Source organism: Amborella trichopoda, chromosome 4 (genome assembly GCF_054954075.1).
Source record: "Amborella trichopoda isolate Santa Cruz 75 chromosome 4, AtrichopodaSantaCruz75HAP2 v2.0, whole genome shotgun sequence".
Taxonomy (NCBI): Eukaryota; Viridiplantae; Streptophyta; class Magnoliopsida; order Amborellales; family Amborellaceae; genus Amborella; species Amborella trichopoda.
In genome coordinates, this window is record NC_142339.1 from 2002574 (window position 1) to 2026721 (window position 24148).

Here is a 24148-nt window from a genome sequence, read left to right on the forward strand (position 1 = left end):
CCTTCACACCCTACTAGTTTCAAAATAGAAAGGGGTTGGCGTGGTAGCACCTTCACACCTTAGTTATCACGTTGTGGTTTTCATTTCTACTGACACCATTCCATTAACACTTTTAGAAAGATTTTCATTCCTACTGACATCATCCCATTAACACCTTTAGAAAGATTTTTATTTCTACTGACACCATCCCATTAACACCTTTAGAAAGAATTTCGAAGCTCATCACTCTTGAGTGGCTTTTCTTCTGTATTCAACTGAAACTTTGATCTTTAGACAATGATGACCATAAGCACTAGATCACAATAAAATCTCCACTGGGTCATAAAGAACCCAAAAATTTCCGAACCCATGATTTTCTTGACACTTTGATGCTAAAAGTTATCTGGTTCAAACCTGATTGATCCTTACACGAGGTTTAGTGGTTTATGGCCAATTTAAACCTCCTGATCTTTATGTCATGCTTCTCTTCATGTTTTTGTCAGAATTGATTAACTTTTCTTGGAAATTCTACCACGGGTGTCGAATGATCCTCAACAAATTGTGGTTCACTAGTTCTCCATTGTTATCTCAAAATTTCAGGTGCTTAATGCAATAAACTCAATTCTTATTTCCATCACAATGCTCCACTACAATATGATAAAAATTGGTTGATCCTTAATCCCATTACTCCACAGAGGTTAACTTTTCTCAAGAATGGCCCGGAATCAAGTTGTCCCTAGACTTCACCGAGGTGTCGTAGAAAAACTACCTAACTATTATTTTTTGGGTTGAATGTTGGTTAAAACAGGATGAATTATTTAATCTTAAAAAGCCCTTTAATATGCACAATCATAAGATGGAATGGTTAAAATTGGGTGAGAGATTCAATAGCTAATAAGTTAGGTGCATTTTGAGCAATTTTTTAAATAATATTTCCAACCTTGACCCGACCAAAGGGTCCGGGTCTAGAGTTTGGAGCCTGGTGGCTTAGAGTAGACCCCACCCATTTGCAGTCCTATGTAGAATTGCCAAATTCACATCCACAAACCCATTGCTGTTGTATCAAAGTGTTGCTTTGTGAGTATGCAATGTGCATGTACATGTATGTTTCTAAGTATATATGTATGCATGTGTTTATGTGTCATCATCATTCAAGTTTTATCCCAACTATCCGAAGTCAGTTTATATTGATCATTTGTACGATATTCTTTGACAACAATAATTTTCTGAAAAATAAATATAGTTTAAAAATATGAAAGATAACCTATCTAATTTCTTTTGGTATCTTTCAATTATGTTAACAGAATAAGTGAGAGGCTTCCAGACTTATAAAGGATATCTTGATGTACTTTGCAATGTAACTGCTTGTACTATGGCTAATGAAAATGGAGAATAGAAAGAACATGAATTAGTATTAGCAAGTTCTAACTTCTATTTTTTTTTTTGGTGAGTTTTGAATAAGATTTCCACCTTAAACAATTGAAATAAGGTGTACTTGCAAATTCCGTTTGAAAATGCACTTACAGTACAAGAAATCTTACAATGATATGAAAACCCTTTTCTGCCCCTAATTATGAAGTTTAAAGTTGAAAAAATAGTGCACATCAAGCAGATCCGTATACACTTAAAAATATAATACATGGATGATCCAAATAATATGTTACAAAGTGTAATTCTAGGGCTTGGTTTTGTTTTTTTTATCCAAATCATCTTTAGTCATCAAATATGAAATTGCTAGGCTAGGTGTGTCACAAAGTTTTGCACAAATTTTGTTGGATTTTGATGCGATGAATGGTGCATTCTCAACCACCCGATTTTCACATATGATGGCTAAGGATGATTTGGATCTTTCAGTACTAAAGATCAACGGTCTTATATATTTTTTGATGGCTAAGAATGATAATGACCTTTATTAAAAAATTCAAATAATCTTATAAAAAACAATAAAGGATCAAAATATCTCATTTTCAAATGCAGGGTTCAAATTATTATTATATTTTTTTTAAAAAAAAATTCTTTTCACAAAAGTATCTCCATAAAATGACATTATTAATAATTTTGGAATTAATCCTATTAAGGTCCAAAACCTTGAACAACTAGGGATGTTTTGATAATTTGGCTCACTTAAGTAGCTTGGATCACATTATAAGAGTACCCATGATTGTTTAAGGCTGGAAAAATAGAGCAGCCAGATGATTAAAATACCTATGTTTGTTTAGGGTTATCAATAGTTCCATGTTCGCACCGTGAACAACAATGAGCATTTTTGTAATGTAGCTTGAGCCACTTAAGTGGGCCAAATTACCAAAATAAAGTGGTAATTTGGCAAATTTTAATGAAAATTTTAAGCATGTACTTTTGCAAAATGAAATCTAAAAGTAAATATTGCATTGGAAAATGAAATCTTTTCCCCTCTAATGATTTTGTGCGGTCATTGGAACCCTTTAATGATATTCAATTAGCATAAGACCAAGGCTTTAGATAAAATGTAACACCATATCTCAAAACCCCATTAGGAAGATGAAGTAACGAAGTATGGTGCCAAAAATCCGTACGATGACCTGCAATAGCTTTCCGTTCCTGACTATGAAAATTGAAGCTATAAAATGGTGTAGATTTGATGAATCTATGGAAACTTGAAATGCACAGTATATATAATTGCTATAAGTGATGTGTTACAAAGTAAATAGACCATATATAAATAAGGGTGTGGTTTCTATAAGGTTGCAACATTAAACAATTCAATCAAGGTGCACCTCCAAAATTTATCATAATATATAATTTTGGTATAAAAATTTCTTAAGATTATCTTAAAATCTATTTTCATCTCCAATTATAAATTTGAAACTCTAAAAATCGTTAAACTCAAGTAGATCTATAAACATATGAAAATCTTGAAAATGAACGATCTAGATAATGTGTTGCAAGATGCACTATTTCTGAGATTCAAAATCTTTTTTATTTTTTTTAACATTCGTACATCTCAATGTCGAGATGAATGATTAGAGGGTTCTTCAACATTAAAACAATATTTTCCGATGGATTTTTGAAGTGCATCTGTAATTCTACATTTTAAGATTGCAACTTTATATAAACTTTCTTCTATAAATAGTATGTTACAAAATACACTATTTTTAGAGCTTAAAATCATCTTTTTACTCAAATCCATAAATTTCAAATCAAGATCATGACATTGAGGCTTTTTTAATTACCAATCAACTTAGAGCAAAGCTTGAGCACAACCCTAAAAAGCCTTGGGCACCTTTTCCACACAATTATCCAAGTATATCATAGTACCAGCAAAACAACTAGTGAGAAATTCACGTTTTGAAAATCAAGTGGAGTATGGAGTATATTTATAAAGTATACTCCGGAGTAAGCATGTTAGTAACAAGAAGGTCGTTTTTTGCTTTGTAAGCATGGGATTCGAAGTCCAAGACAATAAGTCTAAGTCACCTAATTAAGCCCTAAAACCACTTTCAATTCATTAAGACCAGCATTTCAAAACTCGGATAGGTGGGGAAGATCATTCACCCACATATCATTATCGGATCGCTAGGTGATCAAGAGTGAGTCTGGATCAATCTGAATTGATGATCTAAAGAAATGTCAAAATATAAATGGAATAAACTCACAATTTTAAAAGTTTATAGGGTGGAGACATAAAGGGGACCTAAAACAATATGAAATAAGCTTAAAACATAAAATTTATATACATGGGGGGAGGGGGGGAATCGAGCCACATACCATCCCAGAAGTACTTTGTCTTGATTGAGGCCCATCCGAATCAGCGGTTCGGATCGGAAATTGCTGGGTTTTAAAACACGGATTCAAACTTACTTAAATGCCATGAAGAATCCATTAAGTACCATCCAAAGAACACTTTTTTTTTCCTCACATATTTTGTGCATTTTTGGGACTCACTTTACCAGAATATCTTGAGAGGAAAAAAAGAAAGGATGAAATATTCAATTTCGACAAATTACCCAACCAAAATTTAGCTATTAATCATCCCAACTACTTCATGATTAACCCCTTAATGATAGTCCACATCCAATACTCCATGGCTTAATGTGTGATTGGTGGTCTTGATCTTATCCTTTATTTGCATTGAGAGGGCTGAAAGCACTAGTGATGGCACGATAGCTTTGGTTGAAGCATTTTGAAAGGGTTTATATGATATAAGATTATTTATATTCAGATCAGGTCACAATCACTTCTAGCCATTAGATGTCAAATCCAACAATTTAGAGTATGTAACAAAGTCCAAGAGAATTTTACTTGAACTTTACACCCCATAAATGGCTTACTCCAAACCGTCCAATTTCACGCCTAATCACCAAGAGTGATTGCGACTTCTTTTTGTCAAAGGTAACTGGTAGGTCCCTTTTAAAACACAAATAGCGTAAAGGCATGCAGTGATTTCACTGTGAAGATTGAACCCTAGGGAATATTCTTTGGCCAGGAGCGAGGACGGCCATCGGATCGAAGGCAGCTTTCCTCTCGACAAATCGAGACCATTGATTTCCAAAGTGGGCCTTCCATTGATCTTGTGAGTTGCAGTGGGGGATATAGACCTTGAAGTCGAAGTTGTTACTAGTGCAACAATCGATGATTTCTTGGTTTTGAGCAAGCAAAGATTGAAGGGAGGGGCCCTCTGGATATGGTTTGTTAAAGCGAAGCAAGGCCACAAGATAGAAAATTTCATCATCTGGTACCACCACTGACATTCGAGGATCCCACCTGCAGGAGAACACAATGGTGAAAGAAAATTAGTTCACAGTAGGGGTGTTAATAGGCTGGGCTGGGCCCCGGGCTTCGGGTCCGGGCCGGTCTTTTTTTGCAAGTTTTTTAGAAACAAAAATATATTGTGATTGCATAAGCCCAGGCCCGGACCGGCCCAGCCGGATTTTTCCGGGTTCACAATGGGTTGAGTACTCACTACCACATTTTCGGCAGGGCTTGGGCCAACGATGTTGACACTAGTGTTTTAAAAATCAGACCAGAGGGTAGAACTAGTCATCCACCAGTTCCAAGCCAGTTCACAGGTTCTCCAAGGTATTTTTATCTTAAAAAATAAAAAGAACCCAATGAGAACTTGTCAGAATTAGACAGGATTCAAGGGTTCTAGACTTGGACTTGTAACCCCCCAGTTCTGAGTCAGCTCGAGTATTTTGAAGTAGGCCCAATGATTTTTGAAATATGGGTTGACACAAGAGTTTTAGAGCAAAAACTCTAGAGGGTCCGAACTCAAGTCAGGCAACTTAAGAGAAACAACGTAAGAGAATTCAACAGATCTCAATTAACATAAGATAATTTATTTTTTATTTTTCATTTCACTCATGTACCCCTTCAAAAAACATCTTAAAAAATACTTAATGATGAGGTACTTGAGTGAAATGAGACTAAAAAAAAAAACATTTTAATCTTAATTGAAATATTTTAATCCCCTAAATAATTTTGTAAAGGATTATTAGCCTTTAAAATAATATTTTCCAAACAATGAAAAATATTTGAAAAAGAAAAAGAGCTAAAATAGAGCAAATTATAAGCTTACTTGCTTTTGATGAGTGGGTAAACTAGAATACTTCCTCCAATCCCATTCTTGAGTATTTTGTTGAATACCTTGCTGTCAAATTCTTGTATGTTTTTGCTAGAGATGAAGAGGTTAAGCCAAGGATGAGGTGCATCCCAAGTACCATTGGCTTTGGCTGCTTCCTCATTACTCTTCACCCTTTGAAGGAAGTCATAGTATGTTAGGTCACAACTAAATTTGAGGCCTCTCCTAAATTTAAGAGGTTCTAGCATTTGGCTCACTCTCTGCAAAAACAATATCCCATCAATGGAAACTCATGAAGTTAGGGGTAGAAAAAAAAAAAAAAAACGCCTTCATGGAATTGCATTTTCTTTTTTTTTTGCATTCCTTTTCTTTATTTTGTTATGTTTATTGAGAGAAGGCTTAATTTCTTGTCGGTGAATGAAGTAAAACTTATCTCACTAAGTATTAGCATTTCAAAACCCGAATCGGTGAGCGGATTGTTCACCACAAATCCATGATGGATTGGTTGATCGGCAATCTATATTGGGTTTGGATTAGTCCAAATTGGTGATCCAAATATATTAAAAATAAATGTAATACAATAAAAGATGAAATAGGGTTTATGGGTTGGGAATTTAGAGGGACCTAAGCCAACATTTAAAAAATAAAAAAAAATAAAAAAAAATTACATAAGGATGTTTTAGGGGGAAAACAGGCCGGAATCATACTATCCCAAAATCAGTTCGGTCCTGACCGATTCCTATCTATATCGGCAACTCGGATCGTAAACCGCCGGGTCTTAAAACACTACCAAGGATAAAAACAACCAAATGGAGAAAATCCACCTTCACCTCCTTCTCTCTCAAGAAAAACATTTTGCTAAAGCCATGATGAAAACCATTGAGGATTTTCCTTTCACAGAAGTAGGTGAAAAAAGAATTTCCTTGTAACCCCCTGGGAAAACTTGTATTCGGTACAAGAAGGTTACAACCTTGGGGATTGGATATAAGGGGGGTGCTAGAGATTTTTCAATGACCGGGTTCAATATCTACATAATATTTTTTGAACTTTGTTATTTACTCCAAACTACCAGTCTTGGTACATGTGGTTGGTACATGTGGATGAGATCTGGATCTAACCTCTCTCTCTCTCTCTCTCTATATATATATATATATATATATATATATATATATATATATATATATATATATATATAAAGAGATATTATATTGTTAATGCGCTTGGTACATGAGACAGAGATTTTATGGCCATGGACTTTGTTATTATTGCTTCGATGAAAGAAGAGAGAGACATTGCTTGTGGCTTTTGTATTTGTGGTAGACGGTACAAGATAAGGGTCAGGAAAATTTTGAACACTAATTGATTGCTATCAATCATGGAGCGATTATTAATATATATTTGGGGTTTAAGTTGAGTTTCTAATCATTTGGCAACCATTCGACAGTGGCCATGTAAAATTTACTTTTGAAAAATGGTTGGATAAGGCTGCAGCCCTAACAAAAACAAGTAAAGCCTTACTTTATAACTAAGAAAATTGATTCAAGCATTTTACATTGATAATCTCGACTTAACATCCAAAAAAAAATAAAAATAAAAAATAAAATAATTTCAAGCTCTAAAAATATAGGTATTTTCATAAACCGTCCATTTATTCATAGATCCTCAAGATCAGTACCACTTTTTTAGTTTTAAATTTCATCGCGTGGACCTCGTCAGTTGGGTAGAAAGGGCGAAGAGAGAGTATGCGTTTTAGCCTGTCAATTATTTAGAGAGATAGAGTTGTAGATTGTCAATCATTTTGTGTTTAAAATACTGGTTTAGAGAGAGAAGAGAAGGATTGCGGTCAATTGTCTAGAGAGAGAGAGAGAGCACCTTTTCAATTGTTTTGGCGTCATCTCTGTTGGCAAAATGAAGGGCTATCTCGAGGCAATAGAGAACGGGGCCAGCATTTGCAGGGATTAAATTGAGGTCAAAAGTTTGGTGTGGGAGCAGGGGCACAGAGTGGCAGCCATTAACAGGGTGATCGCTGTTTGTGAAGACGAAGCCTTCAATGTAATCAAACGACTCACTGCTTGCTCTCGTCACCAACAACTCTTGGTCCCTCGAAAAATCATCAAAATCTGCATATACCACTCTTATCCAACGCACCTGTCCCCCCAAAAAAGGAAATCAACATTTAGAAAGAGAAAGTTCAACGATTTTCCATTACATAATGAACACAATCCTAGAGAGACGGACAGGGAGATATTTCTACGATGTTTACATCATATAGTGAAAAGAAAACTAGAGAGAGAGAAAGATATCAGCAATGTTCACATAACAGAGTAAAAACAAAAATAGAGAGAGAGATATTTCAACAATGTTTACATCACATAATGAAAACAAACAGAGAACACAAAGAAACACAGAGGAAGAGAAAGAGATCAGAGAGAGATATTTCAACGATGTAGTGAAAAGAAAACTAGAGAGAGAGAGAGAGAGAGAGAGCTTTCAGCAATGTTCATATTACATAGAAAAAACAAAACTAGAGAGAGAGAAAGACATATCTCAACGATGCTTACATCACATAGTGAATAGCGACGACAAACCTAGAGATAGAGAATGAGAGAGAGACAGAGACTCTAGATTATAGAACACAATTACACACAGAGCAAGAAAGTAAATTGAGAAAGTCACTGAGAGAGAGAATTCTAGAACACAAAGAAACAGAGGAAGAAAGCTAATTGACAACGTCAGAGAGAGAGAGAGTTACCGTCTAGAACACAAAGACACAGCAAGAAAGTAAATTGAGAAAGTCAGAGAGAGAGAGAGAGACCATATCAGGCGCCTTCTGAAGCAGAATCCTGGCCCTGGTAATGATCCCAAATTGGCCCAACCCCCCCAAAACCCCAAAAAAGAGCTCCCCATTCTCTCTCTCTGAACACCTCACAACCTCCCCGCTCCCAGTGACCACCTCCATCTCCTCCACATTCACCACTTGAGGCCCATACCTGAAACTCTGCCCACTCACCCCTCCATTGCTCAAAGTCCCCCCAACACTCAGAGAGAGAAAGTCCGTCCACGACCTCGGCGCCATCCCGAATTGCAAACAGAACCTCAGAACATCTTCCCAAACCTCCCCTCCCTTCACATCCACACAGAAGTAGGACGAGCCCGTCGAGCCGGCCTGTTCCGGGTCCGTGTTTGCAACTCTCGGGATTACGGCCATTGAGCCGCGCATGGAGGACATGTCCAGGACGATGCCGTGGGGGGCGTTCGCCTGGCCATGGACCGAGTGGCCGCAGCCACGGGCGGATAGAGTCAAGGTTTGGTGAGAGAGGGCCGCGCGAATGGCACGGGTAACATCGCTGGCGGTGGAGGGGAGGGCGACAGTTGCGGGCGGTGGGTCGGCGCGGAGGCCACCGAAGTCGCGTGCGGCCGCCAGGCGGAGGTGGAGAGGTGTGGGCTCGAGCCCTGATGCGGCGGGTGGGTCTGGTTGGCTCGAGCCATCTTGGCCTGGGTCTTGTTGCTGCTGGTGGTGTGGTTGGGGAAATCTATCAGAAAAGACGATCATTTTTTTGGGGTGGGGGAGGAGATGGGGGTGTTATTTATGAGGATGAGGACGAGGCCGAGGCTGAGGCTGAGGCTTAGGCTGAGGCTGAGGCTGAGGCTGCTGGGTTTTCCTTTGAGAGAGAAAGAAGAGAAAAGGGGCGAGAAATGGCTTGTAAGTGTTGGGTAACAGGAAGTTTCGTTTTTTTAGTGGTTTTTCTTTTAAGTGACTTGGAGTGGATTCTTGTGTTTGGTATATTGAGAGAGAGAGAGAGATAGAGAGAGAATGAATGATTGTTGTATGGAATCTATCGTTCTTTATATCTGTGTCTAGACAAATGGATCGGTGATGTGGATTTTTTATTTGAAAAATCAGTTCGGATCGGTAGATCGGCCGATCCAAATTGGGATTCAGGCGAGCGAATATCATTATGAGGGTCATCACCATCGATTAAAAGGTAGGACGGTATATTTTGAAACTTGTTATATGATTCATGTTACCCCTATGCGATTACCGCCCAAATCATGTATGATGATCTTTATGACCATATTATTCCATGAACACATGGGACAATACTTTGTTTTGGGATTGTATATTATGAGACCAGTTCTTTGTAGTACAAGGAGATCATAATCAATTCTACCCATCATATGTTTAATTCAATGGCTTAGGGTATGTCATGAATTTTTTTTAAAAGTTCATCTGAAATTTGAACAAGTTAACGGTATAAGACATCTAATTTGATGTCAAACTAATGATGATTGTGACCACTTTGTACTAAAATTATATAGTCTTACCGTTTACTTTACCTTTTGTTTTCGTTAGTAAGAGGAGAAAGCAAAAAGAACGGACAAATCCTTACCTTGTGACCCTTAACTTTTTGTTCAGGAATGGGCTGAAAGTTATCTTGGACTCAAAATTTGGAATTTGGGCTAGGAGTGTCATCCAGACCAGATCTATTGAAAATCGGCAAATTAAATTCCAATTATGAGGTATTTCATATGCTTTTGAGATATCAATTACCAAAAATATGATAGCTCGAGATGTGTTCCAAAGTTTGAAAAAAAAAAAAAACAAACAAAAAAAATCTCAAACTTTGCAAGACACCATTATCCATCAAATTTTTACATCTTAGTGCTGGTGTTGACTGGGACCTTGAATTAAGGACAAAAAGTCTATGTGGTATATGATATCAAAAGAAAGCCGGTGAATCTATAGAATTTTAAAAGATCGTTGGTTCAGGTAAGAGAGTCATCATCGATTGTATAGTATATAATATATACAAACCCTTGTTAAACATAATTAACAGGATTGAGTAAGTTTTGTAAAATAAGAAAAAAAAAACCATAAAAACAAAACAAACACTTGTATGTCCTTCATTTTTTTCTCTGTTTTGGGAGTTCATTAGTTTGTCAACTCCTCTAATTTGTCTCGCCCGTTTGAATTGAAATAAGTTAGTAGACGATCCACCCCATCGATCCATGTTTTACAACTTTGATAGTATACGTTTAGGTTATTGTTGTGAAAAGAAAGTATATATTATCTGTCAAGTTAATATAGAAAGCGTATATTGCAATAAGTATATATGGGAATGGTAGGTACAATATCTTATATTGTATAGTAAATCTAAGTATCATATAAGTGTTTGTGATTTGTTTCTACTCTTGTCACTTATATTTATCTATTTAAGACCAACTTGTACATGCATATTGATTAATGGACCGCCAATTTTTTTAGAGAAACTTGAGACTCTTCACAATTGTAAGTAATGTGGGCATGGCAAAGGGCTAGGGTAAGAGTGAGAATGTTTGGCTACAGAGTCGGGTTCAGCTCTAGAGTGAGAAAGTGTTTTTCATGAGGTGAGGATATAGATTGATGGCCCCTCTTGTCTGCCACTCCAAGAGTGGGTTTGTTTAAAGGACTTGAATTCATATTTTGACTATTACCTCACTATCATTCTAATAGGTTTATGAGTATTTGTGATGTATCTATTTGCTCTCACTTTCACTTGTCTTTTTTGTCTCTCTTTTTTTAAATGACAACTCATGGGTACTCTATGTCTTAGCTCTTTCTCTTTTCTTTAAATCACATAAAATTTTAATATATAGGTTATGATTATCTTTCAACTTTAAACAAAAGCTCGTATTTGTTTTGTTATGGAAGAGTTGTCTAGGCATTTATAACATGTAATATTGTAGTGTATGTTATTTGGGGATGACATAGCGTACGTTGAAGAGCTAGAGACGATGTCAACGGAAAGTTAGAACTTTAGATGAATGCTTTGGAATTTAAAAATAGTTCTAAAAGTAACGGGACCAAAAAAAATGTATGGAATGCAAATTTAGTGATGATAGGAGCAGAAATGAGCAATTAGTTAAGATCAATGTTCGAATGTATGACTTGGGTTGAGTACTCCACTCGAGTCCGAGTAACTCGGCTTGAGTACTGTAGCAGCAAACAATGTTAAGAAATTAAAACTACAAAAAAGGAGGAAATATATGTTTAAAGTAAGATTAGAAGAAAAAAAAACGATTCAAAATGAGGTTAAAAAAGTAATAAAAAATAGATTTTGAAAAATTAGTTTGTGACTAGTGATATTTTCAAAATTATCCAAAAAATGATGGGAAAAATATAAAAATAAGCATTCATAGCCAAAATACTTTTCAATCTTTGCCAAAATGATAGAGCAAATAAATAAACATGTTACACATATATTTCTTATTTTTTATAATTTTTTAAATTTCTTTTAAGATCCCTGGCTTAGACCCCCTACTTGGGACAACTCTGGCTTGGCCACTACCCAAGCCCGAGTAACTCGACCAATTCTGATTGGACTCGGCCGATTTTTCAAACACTGGTTAAGATTGATGACTAAGAAGTACCTATAAGAAATTTTTTTTATATCATGGGGCGATAATCTTTGATAATAGAGAGATTGAGTAAGATGATACACAAAAAATTGGAACTAGACAAAATGTGGATGTGCTTTTGGAGACTTATGTGATTGTCGCATACTAATGATGAAATTGATTTAAAATTCTATAAAATGGTTGTGAGACCAACCATGCTTTACAAGATGGAATATTGAGCCCATCAAAAAACAAGATATCCATGGAATGGTGTAGTTGATATGAGGATGTTATGATGGGCAAGTGGTAAGGCAAGAAATGATAGATTTTAGAATGAACACATTCAGAGGAACTTATAGGGATAGGTCTAATAGGTGATAAGATGACAGAAAGTAGATTTAGATGTTCTAGCCATATACAATATAACCTAAGACAACACCTGTTAGGAGTAGTGATTTGATTTAAGTTGAAGGCTCTAAAAAAGCAAGAAAAAAACCCAAAAGGATATGGATGGAAGTAGTGAGAAGAGATATGACGACTTATAGTATGACTGAAGTTATGACCCTTGATAGAGCAGAATGATTGAATATGATTCATGTAGTCAACTCCAAATAATTGCGATAAAGCTCGAATGATGATGATGATATAATGTTAAAATTTAATATCGAGGGAGCACATGATCCATTTGTGCCATTCCTAGAACTTTCTTTCTTCTTTATTTCTTATAGGCTCTCTAGCTATCTTCTATAAATCCTTTATTCTCTTTTTGATGCCTTAATGCTTGTTTTTATTACATAGAGTAACCATAGTGAGAATAATACCTAATCTCATGCAAATTGCCAGTGTTTCAAAAGTTAGAAGCAGAATATGAATTGCCACTCCCAGCTCACCTAATCGAAATCGACAATTCCCAATTCAAATGGGTGTACTGATTCAATGAAAAAATAACAAAAAAAAATAAAGAAGAAAAAATATTCAATGGGAATTAGGTGATTCCTTGGTCCTCTAGAACCCGATGGGCCCCCGCCATGACTAGCTCTAGGTTCACCTGTGCATATGGTTTTCCCCACTAATTTAAAACAACGTGAGGTTTGTATAAGGTGATAGCCTTATTATATATACCATTCAAGTAAAGCTCACCTTTAAATTTTATTGAAAGATGTAGTTTTGGTGTTGAAACTTTATAATAACTTAAAAATCCAAGTTTAGCTCTTGATAATAATCAATATGCACTATTTTAAAACTTAATTTTTTTTTTTAACTTTATATATATATCTCAAGGTCGAGATGATCAATCAAAAAGTTTTCTGATTATAAAACACTCTTTAATTGGATTCTTAAGGTGCACCTTGCTAATATATAGAATCAAATCTTATATAAACTTTTTCCTTTCGAAAAATGGATATTTATTATCACAAATGTTAGTTTTGTTCAAGGTATTTTGTGACGTTTTTCATGGGGTTGCATTTATTATGGAGCATGTGAGGTGGAGCCATGGAGATGCAAATTTAATTATATGTTGTGGCCATATCTGCCTTTTCTTGTTGGACCAAATCTGCGTATCCAAACTAACCGCCATAGGATACAATCATCCTCTCTCTCTCTCTCTCTCTCATGTATTGAAAACTCCTCTGTACAAAAATATGGAAAACTCTCTCTCTCTCTGATGTATTGAAAATTCCTCTCTCAGCTTTTTCATGCCTAAAATGAGTTGAAAAATCTCTCTATAATGTATTGCAAATTCTCTCTCTTCTTTCTAATGTATTAAAAATACACACTCTCTCTCATAGAGACAGGTCCCCTTTACATATGTGGCCACTCTCTCTCTTATACAGAGATGGACCCCTTTGACATGGGCTTGCAAGTGAGCCCTTCTAGTGGCTCTGCACTTTTCTGTTTCTTTTTTGCCTTTTTTTTTTATACTTTTATGAAATTGGTGCTTGAATAATTAATTATTTTATAATATATTATCTTATATTTTTAAAATATGAAATTGATGTTTTATATAAAAAAAAACTTTATAAAAAGTTTCAGTAATCTACCGTCTATTTTATTTTGATAGTGTAGATTGGGCACTATCTTAAAAGACATGTCATGTATTAATATTGTTTTAAAAAATGTGCAAAATCTATACGGTCCAAATGAATGGACAGTAGAGAGTATCACAACCTTACTTCTATTAGTAGGATTGCAACTTCATACAAACCGCACCCTCTAGATATATTGTCAACTTTGTCATTTGTGAAAGTGTTACTATATTTACATAATTTATTATGTTATTATGTATAGCATAAAATCATATTTATAAATCTCAATAAAAAATAAAGAAAAATAATTTGATAGGGTTGTGGCTCTATCAAAATAAGTAAAGCCTCATCAAAAGTTACAATTCAAGCATTAGAAAATCTTGACATAATCATCTTGGCTTGAACATTATGGTTGTGAAAACAAAATGGAATTTCAAGTTTTAAAAATATAGTTTTTGTAGTAAATTATCTAGACCGTCTATTTCACCCTAAAAATAATTGTTCATAGATCCACAACATTTGTATTATTTTTTTAGTTTCGAATTTCATTATGGGCGTCTGAGATTGATTTTAGAGCCATAATTGATATTTCCATTGTCGAAAGTACTTTTCGGACGAGAATTTGAGATGAAGCTTTATTTATTTTGTTTTCATAAAGCTTAGGCCTTATAAAAACTACATTCAAAATTAAATGCACCAAAAACATTAATATCCTAATAAAACACTTCACCAATAATATCATGATAATCATTATTGTCATTTCAATATCATAAAATTGGCCAATGCTAAGTATATAAGTAGTGATTTGAAATCCAAGAATTGGATGAAAAAAAAAAAAAAAAAAGATCCAACTGCTGAGGAACAAGCAATCCAAGATGCAAAATTACACTTGGTAAGATACCACCGGTAATATTTTAATTTTGTAATATATTTGGAAAATTATAAATTAATTTTTAAATATGACCAGTTTGTCCATGACTCAAACCCCATAAAGTCAAACAAGTACAGAACCCGTACAATTCTCCTAGGAAAGAGTTTTTCATTTGTTTTATTTAAAAAAAAGCTCTTTACATGTGGGATTGGATGGGACTCTTTTGTGATCAAAAGTGAGAATGTTTTTTTATTTCCTTTCTTTCTTTTCTCCTTTTTTGTTTTGGTTCAATCTTTTATTAGTAAAAAGTAAAAACTATAAGTTCAGATTTTTTACTTCTGATAAAGTTCTTTTTTGGGGAGAAGTTAACATTTGTACAGTCATATTCTCTAAGTTTTGACCAGAGTGGAAACTGTAGTATGAATTTTGATGCTTACCATGTAAAAGAAGGAAAAAACAAGTCCTTTCAATCTTTTCTTCTCTATCTGTTTCTCTCTTGTCCTCCGTCTTTAGTGTTAAGAAGCATGTGGACTGGAAATTGAAGATCTGGCGATTTGGAGTGAGAATCGCAGAACCGGATCAGGACCGTTAGGTCGGCGATTTGGGCACCACAAGAATAACTGATTAATATTTTTTTTTATAGACCTTTTACTAATCCGACAGACTTGATTTACATATCCATTTGGTATAGATTGGTCTAGTGGAGGGCCAATCCACCCAGATGATCCAAGTTTTAAAACACTGGACCAAACATTTCTCTTACGCTTTCAATGTAATCACAATGCCAGAAATTAAATTAGAAATGGATATCAAAAGGCCTAATTTAATTTGAGATTATATACCATAAGATCATTCATTTTTTGTACAAGGAGTCAAAATTGCCTTTGGTTATCTGTTGTGAAATGTGATAGCTTAAAATATGTCACATGATTCCAGAAATTTTATTTTGAATTTTATAAACAATCAATTACACACACTAGCTACCTAAAACCAACGTTTCAAAACATGGATTGGTGGGGTGGATTGTACACCACTAGCGTCCTTGTCGGATCATCGAATTGTCATTCAGATAGGCTATCTAGAATATAGTATAAATTAAAAATAACAAAAAAATTAAAGTAAAGTTTATTATTTTTTTTATTTTTTGTTCTTTTGTTTTTTTTTTTGTGTCTTTTTGTTTTGTTTTGTAGGGAAGGTGGAGTACAGAAAAATATTAGATACGCTTAAAAAAAAAAAAAAAAAAAGAAATAAAGAAATATGAAAGGGTGTGTTTTAGAGGGGACATGGCATGGAATTATACCTTCTCAAGACCAATTCAACCGATTTAGACTGGAACTGCCAAGTTTTGCAACACTGCATCTAACAATTGGTAATGGTTGTAACGTTCTTATACTAAAAGTAAAAAATCTTATTATATAAAGAGAACACTTTCTATATTTTTCCTAATGTATATAAGTTATAGACTTCCTTCTATCCAGCCGTTTGATCTGAATGGATGGTCGACATATACCCAATCACTATGTCATGGCTCTACATTGTTTTATTTCTTTTTTTTTCTAAAAAACATTTAGGCATCAAATTTTGGACATTCATTCCTCTCTTGAACTCGCACCTGCAAAAAATATTAAAAAACAATTCCTAATAAAATAAAATAACACATTACCCCTAAAAGTTTCAGGGGTATTTTGTCATTTTATATTAGGGCAAGCTTTCTATGCTTCCCCTACAGTATAGAAGTTCTATCCTCCCCCTTATCCAACCGTCCATTCTGAATGGAGGGCTAAGATTGCCCCAATCACCACGTCACGTCTCTAAACTATTTTATTTTTAATTTTTTTTTATAAATTATTTTGACACAAAATTTTCGATGTCCATTCCTATATTAAACTCGCGCTAGCGAAAAAAAAAAAAAAATTTTTAATAAAATAAAATGATCAAAATAACGCTAAATGTTTCAAGGGGTATTTTGATCATTATATTTTATCGAAAAAATATTTTTAATATTTTTTATAGGTGCACCCCAATGAGAAGATGACATGTGCCAAATTTCATATTCATACAATTTGTATAAAAAAATCTAAAAAAAAAAATACTTTTAGACGTTGGATCTAAGATCAAATGGTGAGTGGCTCTCGTGATCAAAATTGGACAGCTGGATGCTAGGGGGAGGATAGAACTTCTATGCTGTAGGGGAAGCATAGAAACCTTTCCCTTTATTATTATAAAACATATTTTTAAAATATTTGTTTTAGGTTTGCCCCATTGAAATGATGTCACGTACCAAATTTCATATCCATATGATTTGTGGAAAAAAATTTAAAAATGAAAAACTCTGAGATGTTGAATCTAGATCAAATAATTAGTGGCTCACTTGATGTAAATTTGACAGTAGGGGAAGTATAGAAAACTTTCCTTTATACACATATCCAGTGTTTTAAAACACGGCGAGTCGAACCGGACTCGCCCGGTTCGACTCGGAAACACGCTTGCCCGTGCCGGTTCCACCCAAAAACCGGGAATCGCCCGGTTCTAGAGTGGAACCGCAGGGTCCCATCTGGTTCAGTCCGATTTTAGAGTGAAACTGCCGGTTCCCATCTGGTTCAGCCCGATTTTAGAGTGAAACTGCCGGTTCCCATCCGGTTCAGCCCGGTTTACACACGTAACATGTGACACGCACGTGCGAGCGTGCCCCACGTACACTCACACGTGCACATGTGTGTCCGAGCGTACGTGCGAGCGTGCCCCCACATACACTCACACGCGCACACGTGTGTCTGAGCGCACGTGCGAGCGTACCCCACGCACACTCACACGCGCACACGTGTATCCGAGTGCACATGCGAGCGTGCCCCACGCACACTCACACGGGCACACGTCTGTCTGAGCGCATGTGCGAGCGTGCCCCATGCACACTAACACAGGTACACATGTGTCTAAGCGCACATGCGAGCGTGCCCCACGCACACTCACATGTGTGTCCAAGCGCACGTGCGAGGTTGCCCTAATATTCTTATACACATTTTATAGTTCATATTGCATAGGTATTTATATACCAAAGTTGAATACTCATCTTTCGATGTGGGATAATTCCCAAACATCATTAAATGAAAATGAAATGTAAATATAGTCTATTAAGCAGCAATTTATAATTACATGTAGTTAGATGGTTTGATGGTTATGACTTTGTTTTTTTTACTTGAATTCCCAAGGTCGAATCCCCTTGGGCATGTGTTGCATTCGAATCCCCTTGGGCATGTGTTGCATTTTTGTTGTGTATATAGTGGTTGGTATAAATATAAATATTTTTGTTGTATTCGAATCCCCTTGGGCATGTATTGCATTTTTGTTGTATATATAGTGGTTGCTATAAATATAAATATTTTTGTTGTGTATGTAGCGGTTGGTATAAATATAAATATTTTTGTAAATAATATAAAAGACATAAAAAAATTAATTTTTTATATAACAATTAATTTTGTTGTATATAGTGGTATAATTATTTTTGTAAATAATATAAAAGGCATAAAAAAAATAAAAATAAAAATTTCTACTAACAATCTCTTTTACTAAATTTATTATAGAAACCTAAAAAAATAAATTTTTGAAAAATTAAAGTGTTATTTCTAAAATTTGTACGTATTTTATTAATATTTATATTGATAACCAAATCTTTTATTTTATTTATGAATTTTTACATTATAAATCATGTAATGTACTATTTTTCTTACAGTTGTCAATACTACATTTTAAATTAGATAATATTATAAAATATTTTTAATTTGTTATTATTTGTCTAATAAAATAATTATAAAATGTAAACTAATAATTATAATTTTAGTATATAATATTATAATTAGTGAGGTTGTAATAATTTTGGATTATAGTTAGTTAGGCTGTAATAGTTTGGGTTTTTTTAGCGAGTTAGGGTTTTTCGCCAAAACGAGATTTTAATGGCCATTCTTTCACTGATTAGTCTACTCTTTATAATAGTCCATATAAAATTATATATTTTATCCATGATAATTCTATGATTTTTCTTTTATGTGATGCAAATTTAATAGTTAAAATAAATTTATACAGAGAAAGAACATCTCAATATTCACAAATTGATAAAAAAAATGAAAGTTAATAATGTAGTACTTTCATTTTTTATTGGATTCCTAAAAAACAACATTTACAATGAATTTTAATAATTTTTTCGGATTTTTTTGAAGCTCTAATCTGACCGATTCAGCCGATTCCCGATCCGGATCGCCGATTCGTCGATCCGGATCGGTTTTTGAAGTGCCCGATCCGGGTCACCGATCCGTTTTTTAAACCATTGCACATATCTATTTAATTTTACGCAGTGGTTTGCATAAGGTTGCAATATTAAACAAACAAATTAAGGTGCATCTCGAATTTTTATCGTAAATGTAATTTGATATAAAAAATTCTTAGAATGGTTTGATAATCTATTTTTATCTCTAATTATAAAATTTTAAATTCTAAAAATGGTCAAATTAAGTAGATCTATAAACATATGAAAATATTGAAAACGGACGGTCTGATAATATGTTGCAAGATACACTATTTCACGTACTCCAAATCTTTTTTTTCTTTTTCTATTCATACATTTCCATAGCGAAAAGATGAATTAGAGGGTTTTCCAACACCCACACATCCTTTTATGGCAAATTTTTGAGGTGCACCTTTAATTCTTGCAGCCTTATAAAAAACTTTGCTTAATTTTAACCCTGTTATGTCCCGACAAAATTAGCCCAATTGTGGACTGACTTGTGAACTTACCTTTTTGTTTCTTTATGTATGTATGGGGCAGACTTACATGCACTCAGTTTTTCGTATGACGTTTGAGATGACATTTTGAATAAACCTTTTTTTTTTTGTTTACTCTTTGATTTTCTGATGGCCATAAAAACACTAGAAGGATAACTAGCTTAAAAAAAAGAAAAAAAGAGAAAGAAAAAAAGAAATAATTATGTGCTCCCACGGGAGCAGACTAGTCATTTGCTCTATCTTCAATTCTTTCTTCTGTTTTTCCCCTTTTTTTTTTTTTTTTTTTAGGGCAAGCTTTTTATGTTTCCCCTACAATATAAAATTTGTGTATTTCTCCTTATCCAACCTTCCATTCTGAATAGTGGGCTAAGATTGCCCCAATCACAATGTCATATCTTTACACTATTTTATTTTTAATTTCTTTTCTATAAACCATTTTGGGACATCCAAGTCTCTATTAAACTTGTACTAACTAAAAATATAAAAAAAATACTTTCAATAAAATAAAATAACCATAATACCTCTAAAAGTTTTAAGGGGTATTTTGGTCATTATATTTTATCAAAAAATTATTTTTAATATTTTTTATGGGTGCGCCCCAATAAGAATATGGCAAGTACCAAATTTCGTATTCATACAATTTGTATAAAAAAACTAAAAATAAAATACTTTCAGACGTCGGATCTAAGATCAAACGATAAGTGACTCTCTTGATCAAAATTGTACGGCTAAAAGGTAAGGAAAAGATAGTTCTTTTATGCGGTAGGGAAAATATAGAAACCTTCCCCTTTTTTTTCTACAACTAATTACATAGGTTTTAGAAAAGCCAAATGGTTATGTGCTCCCACATAACATACCAGTCATTTGCTCCCTTAAAGAAAATCAAATGTGGGAATAATTTTCAGGCCCCGACCTCGCAATCACATCAAAAAGGAAAAAAAAATCAGATGCACTCTACATGTGCCTCGAAAAATAATGTCCTGACATTGAACAAAGACCTCTAACTTTTGGATAGACATGTAATGATTTCTCATTCATCTTACCCAAAAATAAAAATAAAAATAAAACCATCCATTATTTCCAATTCGAATGTATTTTATTTTTCGGATTGTGCACTATAACACAATTTATATGTGTCTTTAAGCATCAAATGTGACACCTAGCACCGTTAGATGTGTCCTCACGAAGTAAACAAAAATTATAGGGAAATTTTTACGATACACTTTAATTTGGTATGGGATTTTTGGCAATTTGAAATATTCCTAACCATATTGACTTTGTCATTTTTATTTCTTCCAACCCTTTAAACAGTTTTTGAAAAACCTTTTTACTCTGAACAAATCATATAAGGACGCTTACATCTACCACAAACCAGCCTCATACACTCACTCTTTCTCTCTCTCTCAATCTGAGCTCTGCCCTATATCTCCTCTCTCTCCCTCTCCCTCCCAATCTGAGCTCTGTGTCATACCCCTTTCTCTCTACCCCAACCCAACTTTCTTTCTCTCCCCCCCATTTAAACTTCGAGCCATACCCAATTTTAGCTCTGCCCTAAACAAGTCCTGCTTTTTTGAGCAACATGGCTTTGAGCCCCAAACCTATTTGATTTTAGAAAGAGAATCATCCACGCTCATTGATTTCAGGTATTCAGGGTTGAACTCCTCAACTATTATTTCATGGCCTCAACCAGTCGATTCTAGAGAGTGAAGCTTCCTTCTGGGATTCATAATATTGGGGTTTGGGATTTTTATGCGAGCTTGAATCTAGAGAGAGAGTGACACTCTATCTTAGTAAAATATCTTTTGACCAGCTCATCACTTTCTGTGATACAGTTGAGTTCATGTCAAAGTTTGAAAGCCCTGATACTGCACAATACATGTGTCCATGCTCCTTTCTCACAATGTAATCATAGAGTTAAATTACTTTTAGAGAGAGAGATTCTCATCATCTTTGAATAATGAATACATTGACGAAACATGGCCCAAATTGCTCAATTTGATGCCAAGAAATCTGTATCAGAAGGTTTGAATGTGGTTTTGTGCAAAACACTAAATAATGGTAGTTATTTCCATGGATGCAGTGTGAAAAAGGAGCATGGACACAACTGAGAGGCTTAAATGCGATTTTGTGCCAAACACTAAATAATGGTAGAGAGAAAGTGCTAAGGTTGTCACTGTTCAAAGGCACCACATTTGTGTATCTAGAGAGAGAGAGAGAGAGATATCTAAAGAGCCATGTCCATCCATTTATCTCAGACGAGAAATACCAAGAGAAAGAGATAATGGGTAGAGAGAGAGAGGGTTTGGGGTAGTGAGAGAAAGAGAGCTCAAATTGGAGGAGAGAGAGAGAGAGAGAGGGGGGGTTTGGGGCAGAGAGATAGAGACAAAGAGGAATGGTGTAGAGCGCTAAGGGCCACAGAGAGATGGACATGGGTGTTTTTATAGGATATGTTTGGGGCACTTAATTTGCTCAAAATTACTTTTGTACGTGTAACACCCGTTCAAGCGGTTTAGAAGATAGAAAATTAACAGAGCTTGGGCTGTTAGAAATGTTTCAAATTTGAGGGTCCATAGATAAATCAAATATGAAATTCGGGTGGATAGGGAAATTTTTCTAAAATTATGTACAAGCTGAGCCTTATCAAGAGCACACTCCCGAACGTTCAATTTTATATTAACAATTAAAAATAATAGCGGCATTTTTGTACCAAAACATAAATACCGTCTATTTCTTCCAATAACAATAGAAGTTCTTTAAAGGCAGTTAATTCAAGGGAATTAGAGGAAGAATGTATAGCTTTCAAATAAAAGGGGGAGACAGTGGGAACAAGAATATGTGCCTTTGTTGAAACAAAAAGCCAATTAGAGTTTAGAAGTGGGACCTGGATGTCCATGCAGCAAGTTTAATGACTTTGAAGGACCATAAAATGACAAAGCATATGAGTACCCAACAACTCATGTTCTAAAAAAGTTAGGTTAAATGCTAGATTTATTTTGTCTTTAGGAGGAGAACGTTTCTCCTACTCTTGCACATAATAAATGCTTCCCTGTTCCCACTTCTATTAATAAAAGGGAAAATATATCATCTCCTCAAGGAAGGATCATTACAAATGTCTGCTTTTCTCTATATTGGAGGCCATCAGGGCATTTTTTTTACTCCAAATTCACGAACAGTTGAAAATTATAATGATTTTAAATTCTCAAAAGTTAACACATTGTCTTAAAAATATCAATTTCTAATTAAAAAAATAATAAAGACGGTTATTTTATGATGGAAAAAGTTTATATAACATTATACTGTACGGGTAAGGTACACCTAAAAAACCTATTAGAAAAGGTGGTTCATATACTGGAAAACTCTCAAATCTATCGTCTTGACCTCGAGATTCATAAACATGAAAAATGGGATTTCTCGTCTTAAAAATAATTCATCTTTTAACACATTATATGAACAGCCCATTTTCAAGTGTTTATAAATTTGTTTGATCATCACCATTTTTGAAACTTCAAATTTCATAATTGAAAAAATAATAGATTTTTATGTCATTGCAAGGCTTTACGCTACTGAAACTATATTTTCAATATAGTTTTGAAGTTCACATTACTTCAATAACATAAAGTTGACACCTTATTCAAACCTCAGAGTTTTATGATTATTCTCCTAGTGTCAATGAACATCCATCCAATCCATGGTATGGGAATGAGTGGCTGGGTCCACTTGAAAAGGAAAACCCAAAGAATGAAAAAACAAAAAGAAAGAAATGGGTTTAGTCCAAATCTCTGTGGGCCCAATTTTTTCATTCTTTCTTTCGTTCCCTTTATGCAATTTGGAGGTTTGCATGAATAATGGAGATCCCATCTTATCGATCCAATGTATGTAAATGGAAAGGAATCGACATCATGAATTGGTGGACCTTCTGTCCTTATATCGATGACTATTGTCCCTTGTCAAAGCATTAACCATATTTGTTTCTCCATCACCCATTTTATATCTTTTCATCTCACAGTAAAAAGGACACGGTTTTTATGAGTCCTAGGACTTATATATAAATATGCATCCCCTTTTCATGATCCACTTTTGAGATAGATTTTGGACCTATTTTTTTTATGTATAATTTGTAACATGGAGATCATGGATATGTTTAAAAAAAAAGAAAAAAAAAATGTAAAAACTAAAAATGTAATTTTTTTGAAGGAAATTTTAAACCGTTGATTTTACCCTTTATTATTGGAGAGACCACAATTGGAAGTGCGATGCTTTGGGCTACTCAAATGTAGTGATACCTCCGCCAACGCATAAACCACTTTTCCATCACAAAATGATAATGGTAGGGGACCCCTTCCCCACATAACTACCCAGAAAGAAACAAAACAAGCACAAAATGATCATTTCTTCACAAACAAAGTACAGGTTTGGTTGGTGAAAATCCATAAAACAACAATTACATGGCCCAAGCTTAGCCCAAAACTTCTTTTGGCCTATAATATTAGATTAGTCAGGCCGGTCTGAGCCCGATCCCGCTTTTATCAACCCATTCGTCTAGGCTCAGCCCAAATT

The 24148-nt window shown here is 34.5% G+C and overlaps 1 protein-coding gene across 2 annotated transcripts; it reads right to left on the bottom strand.

Annotated features, from left to right (window-relative positions):
* Positions 1-3586: 3586 nt before the first annotated feature.
* On the bottom strand, positions 3587-9711 carry LOC18439420 (cytokinin dehydrogenase 7). Of its 2 annotated transcripts, XM_006849585.4 has the most exons (4): positions 8355-9711; positions 7412-7687; positions 5537-5799; positions 3587-4722 (listed from the first exon to the last, which is right to left on the bottom strand). In XM_006849585.4, the coding sequence occupies exons 1-4, from the start codon at positions 9090-9092 to the stop codon at positions 4404-4406; spliced, it is 1596 nt and encodes a 531-aa protein (XP_006849648.2). In that variant the 5' UTR covers positions 9093-9711; the 3' UTR covers positions 3587-4403. The 2 variants fall into 2 exon arrangements, with proteins under 2 accessions (XP_006849648.2, XP_088720409.1); XM_088864283.1 differs by lacking the exon at positions 5537-5799.
* Positions 9712-24148: the final 14437 nt, after the last annotated feature.

Bases quoted from the DNA above. Each gene is read 5' to 3' on its own strand.
- LOC18439420 (XM_006849585.4), bottom strand. From the start codon at position 9,092: ATGATCGTCTTTTCTGATAGATTTCCCCAACCACACCACCAGCAGCAA. The intron at 5,800-7,411 runs GTGCTCTCTCTC...TTGTTTTTGCAG, and splicing joins ACGCCAAAACAATTGAAAAG to AGAGTGAGCCAAATGCTAGA. The intron at 4,723-5,536 runs GTAAGCTTATAA...GTTCTCCTGCAG, and splicing joins TACCCACTCATCAAAAGCAA to GTGGGATCCTCGAATGTCAG.